This window comes from Mustela nigripes, chromosome 2 (assembly GCF_022355385.1).
Source record: "Mustela nigripes isolate SB6536 chromosome 2, MUSNIG.SB6536, whole genome shotgun sequence".
NCBI lineage: Eukaryota > Metazoa > Chordata > Mammalia > Carnivora > Mustelidae > Mustela > Mustela nigripes.
Genome location: NC_081558.1, coordinates 171,273,979 through 171,293,598, shown reverse-complemented (window position 1 = coordinate 171,293,598; position 19,620 = coordinate 171,273,979). Strand labels below are relative to the sequence as shown.

The 19,620-nt window shown below is 33.8% G+C and overlaps 1 protein-coding gene across 3 annotated transcripts in view; it reads left to right on the top strand.

Annotated features, from left to right (window-relative positions):
- The window catches only part of TBC1D23 (TBC1 domain family member 23), a 58,893-nt gene that overhangs the window by 35,156 nt on the left and 4,117 nt on the right, over positions 1-19,620 (top strand). For 2 of the 3 annotated variants that reach the window (XM_059392090.1, XM_059392092.1), the window contains 8 exons: positions 582-674; positions 2,811-2,981; positions 5,615-5,657; positions 7,590-7,699; positions 11,052-11,191; positions 12,626-12,670; positions 16,161-16,249; positions 18,568-18,703. In XM_059392090.1, the coding sequence (XP_059248073.1) occupies positions 582-674; positions 2,811-2,981; positions 5,615-5,657; positions 7,590-7,699; positions 11,052-11,191; positions 12,626-12,670; positions 16,161-16,249; positions 18,568-18,703 (827 nt within the window). The remainder of the gene's footprint in view (positions 1-581; positions 675-2,810; positions 2,982-5,614; positions 5,658-7,589; positions 7,700-11,051; positions 11,192-12,625; positions 12,671-16,160; positions 16,250-18,567; positions 18,704-19,620) is intronic. The other variant, XM_059392091.1, reaches the window with a different exon arrangement.

Here is a 19,620-nt window from a genome sequence, read left to right as displayed (position 1 = left end):
GCTTAACTGACTGAGCCATCCAGGTACCTCGTATTAGAACTAGTATTAAAAACAAATGAAAACCTATAATCCAGTTTAAAGATCCTTCTGTGAGTTTCTTCAGGTCATACTGGCATTGCAGCATTGCAGAACTTCCTCTCATCCCCAAGATGTTTAGTTCTTACATGAATTGAATTGCTGCCAACTTGTGGATTTATTTGCAGAAATAGTAATTGTATCTAGATCTTTGTTTATAACTATGTAGTTTTTAAATATATATGTAACATGATACACATTAAAATGTTAAATTCTGATACAGTTTTATAGCTCAAACTGACATTCTTCTGCTACATATTTTAAGACTTCCAAGTCAAGAACAGTATATATAAAGTGTTTTAACTGTTGAAAATGAATATAGTCATTTAAGATCTTGAGGTTATTCTGTTGCATCGCTTCTAACTGGGTCCTAATTCTGTGAGATCTGTTTGTTTTTTTCTTTTTTTAAACCTGTTTCCTCTCCTTTGGCTAATTGTAACATTATATTGTGTAAAATGTGACCCTCATGGTAAATTTCAGTATGTCAAATGTCGTTTTCCTCCTAGGAAGGAGTCCGGTTCTTTGTCGTGGATTGCCGTCCTGCAGAACAGTATAATGCTGGGCACTTATCAACTGCTTTCCACTTAGATTCAGATCTGGTTAGTATAAATGCTAGTTAAAATTTTTTATGGAGTAAGAGAATAAATAGGTTTTTTATTCTTTAGTTCATGAATAAATATACATGTGCCAGATTGGGGACATTTTCTTTCTGCTTGAAGAGGGGTCTCTGCCTTTATAACAAAAGTATTGTTTTCAGGTTTCCTTTTTACCAGGTCACTCTGGGTATGAGAAAGGGTAGATGCAAGCAGTTAACTGTGGCTTGCTGTTGCCTACCATTGTTATGTCAGTAAATTCTGAACTTCTTACTGTGAGTCGTCTGATGTAGCACTTAGCATAGCGCCTTGCATCTAGTAAGTACTCTATAAATATAAGCTCTTACTATAATTGGGTTATTGTTTTAAAACTTTTTATTATAAGCCTTTTTCTCATTATGAATATTTACACATATAATAAACTAATATTTAATGAGTAGTATCTGGCCTATCAGTGCTCACTTGTTAAAATTGCTTTTCAAGGGTCACTTTAATTAAAAGAGTAGATGAAATAAATATTAAATATTGTCAGAAATACTTAAGAGAGAGATAGACATCACTTAAACCGTTCTGGGTTATAAGAGCCGCAGGGATGGAGAAGACCGAAAGAGGTGTAACCCTTTTTGCTAACTGTGTGTTTTGCCCTTCTTCCCATCTCATCTGAAAAAGGTGACAATGATGGGTTTGAGTGCTTTAAGTAAGGAAGGTGATCAAGCTTGGTTTGCATCCTGAAAGTGAACCCTGAGCCTTTCTCATCCTTGATTTGTCTAGGAGGAGTTAGATGGTCCTTCATTTATGCTTTTTTTAAAATTTTGCTCAAGTGATGCATGAATATTCTATTTTTTTCTTCAAAAACTCAAAAGAATATCTCTAGAGTTAATTATTACTGGCTTGTTTAATCTTCCAGGCCTTTTAATATGTATTTATATATTTCTTGTTTACATTTTTTTCATTTGATGTTTCACTTAACAGTTCACTTGCTTTTTCAGCAGACTATTTCTTAGAGATCTTTCCATTTAAGTAAGTTCTTTTAATATCCCCACATTTTAAAGTAAGCTCTATGCCCAACATGGGGCTCAAACTCACGACCGCACGATCGAGTTACACACAATGACTGAGCCAGACAGGCAATGACTGTATAGTGAACCACGGTACAAATATACCGTCATTTATTGCCCAGTCGATATGTATTTGGGTTATTTTCAGTTTTCTTGTAGTAAACAATGCTGTAGTTAGATACTTATATATGTTTTGTGAACATATATGTGTGCAAATATTTCTGTAAAATAGGCTTCCAAAAGTAGAACCATTGGTTTGAAGGGTGTAGTAAAATATTAATGCTTTATCATCCTTTTAAGAGACTGAACCAGCTTACACTTTACAGCTGTAGGTGAGAATGTTCCATGCTGTTGTATTATAGAACATTACCAATTATATTTTACTTTACAAGAATGGCACGTAAAAAACAGTGGTAATTATAAGTGATGTTGAGCATCTTTTTATAAGTGTACTGTTTATTTGTATTTTGCTTTACAAATTGCTTTTCTTTGGTTTGTCCATTTTTCTGTTGGATTTTCACTGTGCTTTTTATATAGCCCTATTATAAGAGTTTTAACAGATTTTTATGGTTATTGTTACATTTATTTCCTTGAGGAAAAGAGATTAATATTTTTCATCCTCTTGTCTCTAGAACTTAGAGTAGCTAATAAAAATGGTTTCTATTTCTGACTATCTTCTAAGAAATACATCATTCGCCATATAAGTGGAAACTAAAAAATATATCTTATTTTAATGTATTGTTTTTAGTTATGGACCCTTCCACTCACTGTTAAACTTTTCTTGTTATCATACCTAATGACACCATAGCTTGTTTAAGAAACAACAAAACCATTTTTTCTTAGAATATTTTCTTTGCATGTTTAGTCTTTCTGTGAATCTTCAACTTTTGTTCTAGTGTATTATAGGTACCTTTATATACATTTCTTTTCTCTTATCCCAGCATTTTTATTTATAAGAGCCTTTATTCCTTTGTTTTTCTGGTAGCTATTTAAAATTTTTTTTTTCCTGGAAGAATATTTCAAATTTGGAAATGTTTGTCCAATACCGTTTTGCCACATTTTTAGTTTTTAAAAAATTGTCTAGATGCTCCAGAATCCATCTGAGTTTGCACAGTCGGTAAAATCTTTGCTGGAAGCACAGAAGCAGTCCATCGAGTCCGGCTCCATTGCTGGTGGGGAGCACCTCTGTTTTATGGGCAGTGGTAGAGAGGAAGAAGACATGTATATGAACATGGTCCTGGCACACTTTTTACAGGTATGCTGACAAATTTTTTCAGTTTTGTTTGGTTATTGCTATTGCTATCACCTTTAAGAAGTTGTTATGGGTAATTTTGTACTGTTCTCTGCATTGTCAAATTTTTACGTAGTTTTTCTTTATAGCTTATAGGTTTTGTGTCTTGCATGTCTTCTTACATGCTTGTGTGATTTATTTTTTTGTGTTAAGTTGTTGAATCATAGGGGCGGCTGGGTGGCTCAGTGGGTTGAAGCCTCTGCCTTCGGCTCAGGTCAAGATGCCAGGGTCCTGGGATCGAGCCCCACATCGGGCTGCTTCCTCCTCTTTCTCTGACTGCCTCTCTGCCTACTTGTGATTTCTGCCTGTCAAATAAATAAATAAAATCTTAAAAAAAAAAAGATCTTGAATCATATGGAATTTATTTTCATATAATAAGTGAAGTAGGAATAAAAAAATTTTTTTTTTTTTTCCAGAAAGCTACCCAGTTGTGCTTATCAATTTGAAATACCACCTTTTTAATACACTGAATTCCTCAGTGCATCAGGATCTATTTCTGGATTATTCTGTTGTGCTGTTCTTTATGTCTGTTCATTCTCTAGTATTTGAAACAGTAACTATGTATTTCATTTTAGTATCTTTACTGTGAAACAGAATATATATATATATTTATTACATACAGCCACCTTTCCTTTTTGTGTTCGAACGTTGTCTTCAGCACAGCTAATTTGTATTAGTGATTTTATGTAACCTGTTCCTCTATCTTCTCTACAAAGCTTTACTCAGTGATGGCTCTTTCTTTATAAAAATAGTTGTTTATTAGGTATTCTTTGATAGCTTAAACATTAAAGTCTTCATTTTTTATGACCCTGAACTATGGAATCAGGAAGACCATAGGCTAGTTGCATTAGCCACTCAGTTTGGATCCTGTTCTGTTCATGTTGTATTTTACTGGGAATTTGGTTTGAGAAAATAAGTCTAAAAGAAGGAATCCTCAAAAGACAAAAATCAGCAAAGGAACCACGGTATTTGGGGGAAGGAGATGATAAGATAATTTTATACCTTATTAATGGAGAGATCTTTCGAAATTTACACAAAAACAAAAATAGCAACTCAGACATTTTACTTACAAGTTTAATTAGCCTATTTTTAAAATATTCTGGTATAAACTGTATATTGTAAGACCTGTCACATGGCAAGAATTTGAAAATACTGTGAACTTCTTTTTTATAACTCAAGTTCTTGATGTGGTTTTAGAAATTTTTTCCCTAACTTTTATTATGGAAAATTTCAAGCAAATTCAAAAGTAGGTAGAATTGAACCCTATACACTCTTTATACTGACATACATTTTTACACTTTATTATTAAAAATCTAACTCTTGTTCATGTTTCCCTGATTTTCCCAGGACCCAAGACAAGATGTTGCACTTGGTTAACATTTTTTTTTTACGATTTTATTTATTTGACAGTACAAGCGGGGGAATGGCAGGCAGAGGGAGAGGGAGAAGCAGGTTCCCCACAGAGCAGGGGGAGCCTGATATGGGTCTTAATCCCAGGACCCCAAAATCATGCTGGTTTGTTGGAAAAACCGGTTGCTTTATCTTACAGAGAGTTTCTCACATTCAGGTTTTACTGCTGCATTTGCAGGTTCTGTCCTTGGTATTCCCTCTAAGTTGGTAATTAGATCTAGAGACTTGGTCAGGGACAGGAAATCCTGGGTGGTATGAGTTTTCCTCGGGAGGGACATACTGCCCAGATATCTCTCTCTCTCTCTCCCTCTTTTTTTTTTTTTTTCTTTTTAAGATTTTACTTATTCCAGAGAGAGAACACAAGCAGGGGGAGGAGCAGAGGGAGAGTGAGAAGCAGACTCCCTGCTGAGTAGGGAACCTGACGTGGGGCTCGATCCCAGGACCCTGGGATCATGACCTGAGCTGAAGGCAGGTGCTTAACTGAGCCACCCAGGCGCCCTGATCTCTTTTTTCTTTATGTCGTATTCTTTCTTTGCCATTGTTTATTAGATCCATTAATTTTTTTAAAAAGATTTTATTTGTTTATATGATAGAAATCACAAGTAGGCGGGGGGGGGGAGAAGCAGGCTCTCCACTGAGCAGAGAGCCCAATGCAGGGCTCGATCCCAGGACCCTGGGATCATGACTTGAGCTGAAGGCAGAGGCTTTAACCCACTGAGCTACCCAGGTGCCCCTAGATCCATTAATTTTTATAGTAGTTTGTAAAATGGTAACATTCTATTATTTCTTATTCATAATTAGCTCTAATATTCTTTATTTCTCTTTTATGAAGGACACAACACATTTTAAAAGCTTTTAAAAACTTTGCTAATTATATCCAAAAATATAATTTAAGTGGTTTTGGTTTGACTCTTTATTATATTATTGGAACTAGAATACAAATAAAATCATAGTCTTGGTAGTAGCTATGAAGTTGTCCCCTTCTTTCCATCTTAACACCAGACCTTAAAATATTTAAGTTAAATGTATGTTTATCTTTTTGTCAGCTTCCAAAATGTTAAAGAAAAGAAAAAGTCCAGAAATCTAATGTATAACTTCATATTACATTTGTAAATGTTTATAGGACTATGAGAGGTTTTAATTAAATTGCATTTTGGAATAATTTAAGTTTTGGTTTTTTGTTACAGAAAAACAAAGAATATGTGAGCATCGCCAGTGGAGGATTTATGGGTAAGTTTTTAATTTATTAATCGCTTTGCCTCCGCTTTTCAGAGGCAGTTCTATCACCAGACCTGATTTGTAGTGACCAAATTAATTAGTGAATAAACTCTCTCTTAAGTCATTCTGTATTTTCAGAAAAGGCAAGGCAAGCAGGACATACAGATAACAGACAAACACGATAGACACTTTAAATGAGCAAATATTTAATGGAAGTTTATTTCAGTAGATATGTTTAACAAGCTTGTATTTGTAGAAAGTAATTTTATAAAGATGTGAGAAAAACTGTCTACATGATTTGTCTTTATGGAGAAGGTGAAATGGATAGGACTGGGAAACAAAGGTAGGAGGAATACTTTTCATACTCTCCTTTTTGTTATGTTTTTATTTCATTTTTGAGCTACTTGAAATTAATAGCTAAAAAAAATATGGAATGGAATGGAATAAAGGAAATAAACTGACATTTTCAAATCTTCAGACTAATATTTGGTAATCCAGGATAGTAAAATAATTGCCAAATCTCTGCAGGCAGAGATTTGAGAATTTGTGAAGGATTAAGTCAGGGTAAAAGCCTGTCTTTTTTACAGTTGATGTTATTTAAAGATACAACCTTGTGACCGGTAGATAAATAAGTCCTGGAGTACTGTAAGTATAGTGAACATAGACAGTAGTACTGTATTAAAATAAACTTGCCAAAAGACTAAATCTTAATTATTGCCACCATGAAAAAGAAAGGGTAATAATATGATGGATAGAGGTGCTAACTATTGCTGAAATGGAAATCATATTATAATATATAAACCAAACATGTTGTATACTTTGAATTTTATACATTGTTATAGGTCAAATATATTTCAGTTAAGAAATAAAGAGCCTTTAATAGTAAAATCAAATTAGTATTTGTTGAATAGTAGAGTCATGAGCTTGAATCATGAGAGCCTCATAAGGATTAACTTTTGACCTAATCTTGTGTTATAACTTGGAATATGATAGGTTAGGGTCTCTTTCCTTTGATCTGTTGTGATACTAGCAAGGATTATGATGATTTCCTACATATCATGGCCTGATAACTAACATCCTTTGGGGTTTACACATAGAGTGATCTAAAAAAGGGGTATTTTAATAAGTAGTGTTAAGCAAGTACTGGCCTTAGCCCCAGTGTGATTTATTAGGAATTTTGACAGCAAAATACAGAACTTGGTTATTAAGCTTATTATCAAAAGTATCTGAAAAGCAGTCTTATTTTTCTTAAAAAAAAATTGTTATTTATTTAAGAGAAAAAGAGAGCACATGAAAGCAGGATGAGGGGCAGAGGAAGCAGCAGATTTCTTCCCCACTGAGCAGGAAGCCTGATGGCCGGACCTCAGTTCCAGGATCCTGAGATCATGACCTGAGTCAGAGGCTGATGCTTATCAACTGAGCCACCAGCCTCCCTGAGATGCAGTCTTTTATAGTATAGTTTAGGTTTTAGAAGTTTTTTTCTAATTATGGATTATTTCTTTTTCAAGAATCTCTCCATAGCAATTAATGCATTCTTTACTGTGGGAAAGATTAATTAGATGTCTGTGATAGAACAAAAGCTACCATAGGTTTTCTTTTCATCCTTTATGTCATAAAATTGTTGCTGAGATTATCTCTTAATACTTAAAAGATTCCATTCCAAAGAGGAAAACATCAAGTCTGTATATAGTTACTGCCATCTTTAAGGTCAATTATGAAAAATTGTAGTTGTACAGAGGGCTTTAGAAGGAGAGAAGGAAGGCTTTCTGTAGCTTAGAGTCCTTCATTCCTTTCCTGAGGTACAGAAAAAAGTACCTGTAATTAAATCTTTGGATCCTCTTTCATTCAGCTATGATATGTTTATTAAATTCTCTGGTAAAGAATCTTTCTAAAGAGGGGTTGGTATGTGACCTGTTCTTTTTTTTCCTTCTTGTTTATCTTAAGCACTGCAGCAGCACCTGGCAGACATAAATGTGGATGGACCAGAAAATGGATATGGCCATTGGATTGCTAGTACCTCAGGCTCAAGGAGCAGTATCAATTCTTCTATTGATGTAAGTGTATATGTAGAATATGTCACCAGATTTGGGTGAATGCCCAGAAAAGGTGACTAAGTGTTAAACCCTCACCATAATAGAAATGGGGTCAAAATATTTCAAACACGTAGAGTTTAGAGGAGTCGTTATTGCAGGGTTAATGTAAGGATGGAACAGGCCTGCACATCTAAACTAGCTAGAGTTCTGGAGATCCACCTGCTGAATTCAGATTTCTCCCTATCCAGATGTAGTATGTTATCATGTAGTGACCATTTTCTGCCTCAGCTTAGATATTGGTGGAGATAATACTGAGTCCTGTGACTAGCTGGGACTCCCAAGTGATCTGGTTCTAGGAATCTCCCAATTAATGTGAGCCAAAAGAATACTGAGGCTTATGGTCACATCTCCTGCAGACCATATTTGTACCCCTCCCCAACACAAATTTACATGATTATAACTTCAGTCCACCCACATTTGAGAATGGGCTGGTCAGAAGGAGATAAGAACTGATTGCGAATCCCATTATATTTGATTTTTAGTTATAAAGATGTATGTTACTACTACAAGGTTTTCCTGTAGTGGGTAAATTTACTTTTCACTTTTCTGTGCTTCTTCAGAAATATTTGCACAGTAAGTCTTTGTGCTCTTTCAAAAATATTTTATGTCAATTGAATTAGATGTCATTACATATTTTCAGTAATAGTTCACATTTACCTAATGATCATTCTTTAAAACAGAAATAAAAGGAAACTGCAATACAGGTTATGATTATTACTAGCTTAGGTTTATCAGTCTGACTTAACTTGATGTTCAGGTTTTATCTCCAGAACTTACATTCTTCATGATCTCCAGCAAGATCTTTTCAGCTCTGGTTTCTCTATCAGTGCAGTTGAGATGATAATAACACAACTTTCTTCATGGTGATGTGAGGATTAAATGTGCAGGTGTATGTATTGTGTTGTATGTGTCGCATATTTAATAGCAGTTATTATAAAATTATATCTGATTAATTACCATTTATCTTTAGCCATATAGGTCAAATCATATTATTGTCAAATTATTAGCAGATAAACCTCTGAAATTTGTTTTCAACAAATTTGTTGCTTATATGGTATGAATTTATGATGGGTAACTAAAGAAATGTGTCTTAGAGTAATCCTCTAGGTATCTAAGAGCTCTTCACGTGAGATCACCATTTATTTAATAAACATTTTCTGTTTTTATTTTGAATAACTAAATAGTGTTCCACTGAATGGCTGTATTATAATTTATTCAGTTAGTCCCCTGTTTTTGAATATTTATGTTGCTTTTAGTCTTTTTGTGTTATAAACACTATTATAACTAATTTTTGTAGTAGTATATTTACATATGCCATGATTATTTAGTCCTAGGAATAGAATAACTCGACCAGAAGATTATATATCAGAATTCTTAGAATTCTACATTGTCATCAGATTGGCCTTTAAAAAACATAATTTTTTTTTTTTTGGAAGATTTTATCTAGTTATTTGGGAGAGAGAGAAAGAGAGTGAGCATGAGCATGAGGTGGGGAAGGGAAAAGGGCAGAGGGAGAGAGAGAAGCAGACTCCCCACTGATCAGGGAGTCCAGTGCAGGGCTGGATCCCAGGACCCTGAGGTCATGACCTGAGCTGAAGGCAAATGCTTAACTGACTGAGCCACCCAGGCTCCCACCAAAAAAACATTATTTTAATTTATATTGCCATCCATAGTGTTGGATAGTAATTCTGTTCAAGTTCCTGTTTTCAGATATGAAAAATAATGATTGAGACCTCTAAAGAAACTTAAAAAAAATTTTTTTTTAATTAACATAATATATTATTTGTTTCAGGGGTACAGTTCTGTGAATCATCAGTCTTATACAATTCACAGCACTCACCATAGCACTTACCCTCTTAAAGATGTTATATAGTATATTAAAAAGTACCAAAGAATTTAATTTCCTTCATCAGTTTAGTTTGGTTTCAAATTTGGATATGGAAATAGAAATATGGTTTTTGTGTTATTTAATGACTTCTTTCTCTTAAAAATTGAAATGACGCATGTTTATTTTCACAACATCTGTAAATTTGAAAAGTATAAAGAAAAATAACTGCTATTTATATTTTCGTATTTTGAAGTATTTCCTTCAAATGTATATATATATATTTGAGGGAGGGGGAAGGGCATAGGGAGAAGGAGAAATAGGTTTCCCACTGAGCAGAGGAGCCCAATGATGGTGACACAGGGCTCATCCCAGGACCTTGGGATCATGACCTGAGCTGAAGGTAGACACTTAACTGACTATGCCACCCAGGCGCCTCACTATTTTATACTATATATTAACTAACTGTAATTAAGAGAAAAACTTAAAAAAATTTAAATGCTTATTTAAAAGCATTTCTTTTTTTTTTTAAATCTGTATAATTTTCCATCTAATAATACCTAAATCCTAGTGCACTTTCTAACTATTTCCTTTCTTAAGTTCTAAAGAGTAATTAACAGACAAAAGATGGGCATACTTCTGATATCTCTTGCCAACTAGCCCTTTAGGGAATATGGAGCAATTTCGTTAAACAGTTTAAGAATTACACTCACACTTATTACATTAGGTACATAAAAATAATTTTTCTTGAGAAATTAAAGGCCTAAGTGAAAATATTTAAACAGCAAAAATTTATAAGGAATAGATGTTTAAAAATTTAGCCACATGAATGATATCCTGATTGTACTTTTGATTATTTTTATGGTGTAATTGAAGTTAAGAAAAGGTCAGTAATTTTATTTCTTACTGAATAATGAAGGTAGTTTCAGACTTTACACACTTTATATGCAACATATAGCCTCATTTTTCTATTTCTCATTCCTGTCCCTAAAATTGTTTTGTCTAGTGTATCAGTCTGTTGGGGCTGTCATAACAAAATACAACCAAGTAGTTCGCTTAAACTTAAAAGAAGTTAATTTTAAAAGAAGTTAATTTTCTTACAGTTCTGGAGGCTGCAGGTCTAGGATCAAAGGATTGGCGGATTTTATTACTCCTCAGGCTTCTCTCTCTGGGTTGCACATGACTGCCTTCTTGTCTGTCTGGGTGCACATGGCCTTTTTTCTGTGTTTGTACATCCCTGATGTCTCCCCCTCTTCCTATAAGGATGCTAGTCATACTGATTTATATATGACCTCGTTTAACCTTAATTTGCTTTTAAAGGCTCTATCTCTGCATACATTTTCTGAGGTGTACTAGAATGAACTTTAACATATGGACACAGTTTAGTCCATACCATCTAGATAACCTTTAGCAGTAATGTCTCTGCTAATCATTAGGAGAGCAGTTAATTTATTAGTAAGGTTTTTTTGTTTTTGTTTTTGTTTTCAGGGTGAATCTTCTAATGGCTCAAATGATAGAGGAATGAAATCATTGGTAAATAAAATGACTGTTGCTTTGAAGACGAAGTCTGTTAATGTCAGGGAAAAAGTTATCAGTTTTATTGAGAATACATCAACTCCTGTGGATCGGTGAGTTGCTTATATGGTATGAGTTTATGATGGGTAACTAAAGAAATGTGTCTTACAGTAAGTTCTAGTTGAATTGAATGTGTTCTAGAAGAATCATAAAGTATATTTTTTAATTAGATAATTTCAGTTTTCATTATAATGACAGAGACGTTCTTTATTGCTGTGAAATTTGACTATTACTATTTCTCTCTCCTGATCAGAATGAAACTCAGATAATGGTACTGCCCCTTTATGCGGTTCATTAAAAAAATATTAAGATGCTATTGTATGTATTACACTTCATGACTGTTTCCTACATGTCAGATGGATGAGAACTATCTGCTAAATGCAGTAATCTCAAAAGAGGAGCTTCCTCTTCTCTAGGAATTTCTAACCTAGAAAATTTGGTCATGTCAAGTAAAGCAAAAACCCATTTTCTTTCTTTCTTTTTTTAAAATTAATTATTTTTTAAGTAATCTCTACAGCCAACGTGGAGCTCAAGCTCAACAGCCCCAGTGTTGAGAATTAGCTGCTCTACCAACTGAGCCTACCAGGCATCCCAGAAACCCATTTTCTTAGTTTAAGTGTTTAGATCTTCATAGATTTGTGTTCACAGACTATAAGTGACCCTGTTTTCCCATGAGTTACAAATGAAGGGTTTAGCTAACAAATGATAAGCTTCTGAATGTGTGTTTTAATGCTTCTTACTGGAACTGTAGAGTCCTCAGTGTTTTTTCCTCCAATAGTAGTCTGGTTGATTTTTCTTGTTCCTGCAGTTCAAAACTAACCTAATAATTCCAACACAGAATTTGTTGCTAAGCAAGCCTAATCTGGAAAGTGTGTTATTTCATTTCAGTCTCATGTCTTCCATGCAGTGTCCTAGGAAAGTTGAAGTGTTTGACTTTAAGAAATGAATGTCAGAAATTTATTATTTGCCACTTTTTAATTATAGCACATATGCATACAAAAGTACATTGTTTCCTTTAATAGCAAAGAAGTGAATAGGTTATTTTCACAAATCCAAAAAAACTGTGCCTGTCTAAAATGGTCCACTGATAAATAATATTTAATATTTAATTTTATAATACTTATCAAGCCTAAGAGTCTTTTTTGCTCGTTAAAATTGTTCGCAAAAGCCTGTAACTTTTTTACTTTAAAGTTAATGCATTCTGAACTAGAGTACTATTGCTAAAATTTTATAGCATGAACATATAAACTTTTTTTTAAATGAACTAATGATAACTGATAATGATAACTTGAAAAGACTTGTTTTTGTTTTAAAAAAATCCTTTGAAACTAGTTTTTCTTTATTTTTCTTTGTACTTGGGATGATCAAAACGTTTTCTTTATAATGTATGCTCAGGGCTAGAAAAAGTGATTATACTATATTTTGTTTTAAATCCATTGTGTTTTTAATAATCATTTTGTTCTGTCCTCTGCCTCAATTTGCTATAGAATGTCTTTCAATCTTCCTTGGCCAGACAGAGCATGTACAGAGCGGTAAGCCAATGAGTAGAGCAGCTTTCTGGGACCATCCTTTTCCTTTTTAGCATGCCTCATGCTTTCTATAAGCCTCCCACTGTTAGCTAAAATTTCATGCAGCTGTTTAAAATGCTAAACTTTTCTTACTCTGCTTTTAGGAGTGTGTGATTTTGATTGAGCTGTATTTGTTTTTTGCTTGATCATTTTTTTTTCCTTGCATGCTGCTTTGTATGTCCCATTCCTCAGATAAAAATCAAGTACATTCAAATCCATGAACTTTTATTCTGAAAGAGAGGAAGGTGAAACAAAGAAAATACTTAGTCTCAGAGTGGGCAGGGTGGTAGCTTTGGAAATCATATGCTTCCATCTCCTGCCCTAACACTAGAGAATATTACTGAGAGAAGGCACATGTCATGATTCAAAATTATTAGTTCAGGTTTGTTATGTAATTTTTTCAAAAGATTTACTTATTTATTTATTTCACAGAGATTACAAGTAGGCAAGAGAGGCAGGCAGAGAGAGAGAGGAGGAAGCAGGCTCCCTGCTGAGCAGAGAGCCCAATGTAGGGCCAGGACCCCCGGGATCATGACCTGAGCCGAAGGTGGAGGCTTTAACCCACTGAGCCACCCAGGTGCCCCTTGTTATGTAATTTTACAGTCTTTTTAAAAAATATTTTTAAAATTAGATATGTGTATTTAGGTTGGTGAATAAGCATATATAAATCAGTTCTGAAGAACCACAGTTCTTTGGTTTTCCATGAAAGAAATTAGTTCATGGGGTACATGTTAATGTATAAATGCATCTCTTCTCTGCCCCAGTAAGATGCAAGTGTAAAGTTAAAATATCTACTGGATCTTCAGTTAGGATGCACAGAAGAACTTTATTAACTTCATACTTTTATATGGCTTTACAGTTTTTATACCCACAGAATTTTTCTGCAGTTTAGAGTATCAATTACAGCAATATCTATGGACATTTTAAAAGAAACTCTAGTTTCTTTTTATTTATTGATTTATTTTAGAGCATACGAGTGAGGGGAATGAGGTGGTGGGGGAGGGAGAGAATCCTCAAGCAGACTCCCAACTGAGTGCAGAGCCTGACTCAGGGCTTGATCACAGAACCCTGAGACCATGACCTGAGCTGTAATCAAGAGTCAGCATCCCAACTGACTGAACCACCCAGGCACCCCTCTAGTTGTATTTTAAATATAAGTTAAGCTTTGGAATAATGGAATTGACTTTTTTTTTTTTTTGTCATTTTAATGTTTTCGGTATCTAGAAGTAGCATTTTTAAAAGCAGTAGTTTACTCCTAACTTGTTGGAAAGAGTTTTTATTTACTGTGAGTGTTCCTGGCAGTGCCAGTTTTAGAGCTTCTATTACAGTTTTATCTGAGACTTTTAAAGGTAGTTGCTTCTTTTAAAATTATAAGCTATTCTGTGAATCACCTTTCTACCTTCTCTTATTATAGGACCATTGAATTAGTCTAATTTTAACTACCAAGTTTTCTTCCAAATTCTTAAGTTTTTAAAAATTTAAATAATCTTCTTGTTCTACAGACAAATATATCTATTTCAAAAACAGAATTTAGTGAAAGTTAGAAAGAACTGGGTTTCTTCTGAGCACAGGAAATAAATTGAAACCTGGCCATACTATATTACAGATGTTTTTGTTATTACTTCAGCTAAAAATGTATAGTATACTGCTTTTTAAAGAGTCCAGCCATTGAATTCCATTAATTTTTAGCCAGTTTGTTAAGAACTATTTCAGTAATCTTTATAGATTTTATAAAAAATGCATTGTATTATAAATCTAGATAAGTAATGAATAGCTTTAAAACTTTTTTTTTTTTTAATTTTTAGTAGATTCTATATCCAAGGTGGGGCTTAAACTTGAAACCCTGAGATCCAGTCACATCTACTGATTGAGTCAGCCAGGCTCCACCCCCTCCTATTTATTTTTGATTTTTGCTTTATTTATACTTGCCTTCTGGATCAAGCATCTACTGTAAACATCTTTGTTTCTGTGTTATGTCTGTTTAATTATGTTTTACTATCAGGAAAGAACCAATAATAATCTCATACAATTTTATAACCTAGATGGCACTAAAGTATATTTAGACAAAGCTATATTGTCTTTGCCTTTTACAAGAAAACTCAATCTATGTTTCATAGTTGTTTACTTATTTCATTTTCTCTAATGAGCATAGTTTAATGGATAATGGATAATTTTATATTAGATATGTTTTAACCTAAAATCAAATGATTTTATGATTTAATTTAAACTACTATGTATGATTAATTTATAATTACCAAAGAATGTTATATGTTCAGCTATCAGTTGATTTTTCTAATGAGGTTTCTGTTGAAGAAAGTTATTTTGGGAGAAATAGGTTTAAGCCTATTTCAATAAAATTGGGTCATGATAAGATTTTTTATTCAAGATCTGTATTAAATTATTTAAAATACAGATTTAATCTCTATATTCTGGAAAAATTGAATTTTAAGATTGATTAAAGACATGTAACTTGAATTTTTTCCATATTGGACTACCTCTTGATATATGACTCAAAAAAAGGCAGTTTTTCTTTTATCATAGGTAATCTTGATGGAACATTTATCTTACAAATAACATAATGCTTTTTCCCCAGAAGCATGTACTTTGTTGAAATATTTTAATTTTTCTTTTTGGTTTGTTTGAGATTACCTAAAAAGTACTGAGGTATAAATTTTTATATTAAAAAGACAGAGGTCATACTTGTTGCAGAACTAATCAAATTTGAGTTTACTTGTTCTTTATGCTTCTGCTACTTAAAAAAGAAAGATTAATTTTTATGGTTTATATACATTTGTGTAAAAGAAGTAGCATGTTTCTCTTACAAAAGTAACAGTAATAAAAGAATGGGAGTATTATAATGTGAGCATTGGGTAATGTATAGAATTGTTGAATCACAATGTTGTCCAACTGAAACTGTGATTAAAAAAAAAAATGGGAGGAAAAACCCCAAGGTATTTACTCCCATATGAGGAAGACTTCACACTTTCCTGGAATTTGAATATTTGGTTCCATAATCTGTTTTCTCTAACAGACGTGCTATATGCCAGGCATTATTCTAAGAGCTTTACAAAATATTAACTGATTAAATTCTCACAGTAACCCTGAAGGGTAGATATTGTTGTTATTACTGTTTTGGAGATATGAAAACAGAATCACAGAGAGGTTAAATGACTTATCTAAGGTTTTAATATAAATATTAACTTTTTTTTTTTTTTTTTTTTTTAGTTTTACAGATCGAAAGTGTTCAGTCTATTAAGACACAATGCCACTTTTGCTAACATATTTTCCTTACCTTGTTAGAGTTTCCCTAACATAACTATTCTAAATAGCATGATATATGGGGGCTAAGGACAAAGAATATGTACATTTTATTTAAATATTCATATGATACTTGGTGAAAATCTTTGGTAACTACTTAAGTGATGATTTGCCTTCTAAAATTCTTTGAATATAGGCATGTGAGCAGCAGTGACAGAGTGGGCAAGCCTTACCGTGGTGTAAAGCCTGTTTTCAGCATTGGGGATGAAGAAGAATACGACACAGGTGTAGTAATAACACTTATCTGTAGATGCTTTTCGCAGGCACTAGCAGTGATTAGAGAGAGCATTCTGGGGCTAGCCAACAACGGCTTTCAAAAAAAAATTCTCTAGATTGGAGAGTCTGTAGTTTTTCTACTAAGAGTTTGGTTTTAGACATCTTAAGTTACGCCTGTTAGAATTCAAGCAGAAATGATGTGTAGGCAGTGGATTATAGGAGTCCTTAGCCCAAGAGAGAGGAGGTCTAATAAACTAATGATGATCTGGGAATTATCAGTGTTGAAATAGTATTCAAGTCCATGGGATTTGATTTAAATCTCATTAATCCATCCACCTAGGAGATTGAGAGTTGTGCGTCAAAAATCAGAGAATTCCAAAATTGAGACATCTGGAAAGAGAATTGGAGGCAGTATCCTAAAGGGCCACAAGATGGGGATATTGTGCCAGGAAAATGTATCATTCTTGGTGGTTGCCTTTTTATTTTAAAAATAATTTATTACCTCGGTTCATAATACTGCTGCCAAGATTACGGTGGTTAAGTAATCATATTAATATTAATATGTGTAGTGGTTAGGAAAAATAAAACAGTAAACGTACAAAATAAGAGGAAAAAACCTCCCAAATTTCGTCTTGCTTTTTCTGTTTAGTAATACATGTTGCGTATTTTCCATCTTAGCCCATATTCCACCATTGTAAGCATACCATAATCTATTTAATCATTTTTCTCACAATTCACATGATAGTTTTCCTTTTTTTTTGTCTCAAATGACAACAGATATTTTTATACATAGAGCTATCTGAACTTTTGTAAGTATATACAGAGGGTATATTCTGAGCAGGAAGATTGTTAGATTATAGGGAACCACATTTGACAAGTTTAATAAATATTATAAAATCCCCTCCCAAAAACTTACATTAAGGTAAATGAAATTTTCTGTGTGCTATTTCTAATTGTTTCTTTTTATTCTTGCCTCTCTTTTTGTTGCTATCTTCTTGTTATTTTATCAGTCTCTAGCTCTCCCTGAATATTTCTTCTTTTGTTAACAGTTTTCATTTGAACTATTTTCATTCCTCTGAGAGGTATATGGATGAATAAATTATGGTATAATTTCATGTGTCATGTATTTGCACATATATTTTTATTAGGGAAGTTGTACAGTAATGAAAATGAGAAAACTAGGGCTCTATGTATCAACATGGATAAATTTTACAGTGTTGGGAGTGAAGAAGCAGTTGTGGAAGAATACAGTCAAACAGTCTGCTATTTATATAAATGTTACTTAAAGTGCAAAACACTACTGTATATTGTTTGAGGATATTCATGTATGATTAAAGGCAAGAATGGAACCATAATCAATAGTCACTGTTTCTTAGTGAACAAGGGAGAGGAATGAGAATGGGGAGATACATATAAGGGTTCTACTTTTTTTTTTTTTTTTTTTTTTTTGTTAAGATTTTATTTATTTATTTGACAGAGAGAGATCACAAGTAGGCAGAGAGGCAGGCAGAGAGAGAGGAGGAAGCAGGCTCCCTGCTGAGCAGAGAGCCCGATGCGGGACTCGATCCCAGGACCCTGAGATCATGACCTGAGCCGAAGGCAGCGGCTTAACCCACTGAGCCACCCAGGCGCCCAAGGGTTCTACTTTTTATTTAGGCTGAAAGTGTATAGATATATGAAATTTCCTTTTTTATTATGTCTCTTTATATTTTGAAGTATTTCTTTAAAAGGGAGGAACATTTGTAATTATTAACACTAGTGACTATAATTCCCCTTTGTTAAATTAGAAAAAAAATAATTAGAATGTCTTAAAATTCTGCATGAAAAAGGATAAAAGACTAAAGAGATTTTTATTTATTTATCCCAGGATGGATTTTCTTGTTGTTTTTCTTAAAATTGAAACCAGCAAGAGAAAAGGAACTCTGCCATCTTTGCCCTCAAGATAGGTGCTTATTATTGGACAATTCAGCCATCTCTCTAGGGTCTAGACATAGATTAGAGTCATGTTACATAAAGCAAAAGTTTTGAAATTCCTCAGATATTTGTCTTTTAAAAATTTATTTACATTATTTATTTTTTATTCACGTATAGTTGACACACAGTGTTACAAGTGTATTCTTAGTATTTTCACCTGACTTTCTTACTATGTGGCCTAATGTTTGAAAATAGTATTTCTGTATTATGCCAGTGGCATAAGGAAATACAGTAGCAGGATTAGAATTGTTTTGTTTTTCAAAATATATGTTTAAAATATTGAAATCTTTTTCAGGCTCTTAAGAAATGTCTCATTTATAAAATTGGTAATTCCCACTTTTAATTCTCTGTAGATGAAATTGATAGCTCTTCAATGTCAGATGATGACAGAAAAGAGGTTGTAAACATCCAGACTTGGATCAACAAGCCAGATGTCAAGCATCATTTTCCTTGTAAAGAAGTTAAAGAAAGTGGACACATGTTTCCTAGGTACTTTTTAAGAAATGCCTTCTGCTGAAGTAAAATTAAATTTAGTTAATAAAAAAACACCTGCAAAAGAAATTTTCTTTATGCAAGTATAAGATATAATTTCACTTTGTCAACTTGTATTATATGTTCTTATTTTTATTTTTATTTTCTTTTTTTTAAAAGAATTTATTTGAGAGAGAGAGTGTACAAGTGGGGAAGGTGCAGCGGGAGAGGGAAAAGCAGGCTCCCCACCGAGCAGGGAGCCCAGTACAGGGCTTGATCCCAGGACCCGGAGATTATGACCTGAGCCTAAAGCTTACACTTTACTGGCTGAGCCACCTAGGCACCTCTACATGTCTTGATTTTAAGAATATTTCTTACGGGGGCGCCTGGGTGTCTCAGTGGGTTAAAGCCTCTGCCTTCAGCTCAGGTCATGATCCCAGGACCCTGGGATCGAGCCCCGCATCGGGCTCTCTGCTCAGCAGGGAGCCTGCTTCCTCCTCTCTCTCTCTCTCTCTCTCTCTCTCTGCCTGCCTCTCTGCCTACTTGTCTCTATCTGTCAAATACATAAATAAAATCTTTAAAAAAAAAGTATTTCTTACGTATTTTTTATTTTGAAAATTTTAAGCAAAAAAGTTGAAGGAACAGTACATTGAACATCTTTATAGTTTGTTTTCTCTATCTGGGGGAATAGGTGGTGGAATAGGATTCTTCTCTTAGGTTCATTGGATTTTAATTTCTTTTTTTTTTTTTTTTTTTAAAGATTTTTTTTATTTATTTGACAGAGAGAGATCACAAGTAGGCAGAGAGGCAGGCAGAGAGAGAGATAGAGGGAAGCAGGCTCCCCGCTGAGCAGAGAGCCCGATGCGGGATTCGATCCCAGGACCCTGAGATCATGACCTGAGCTGAAGGCAGCGGCTTAACCCACTGAGCCACCG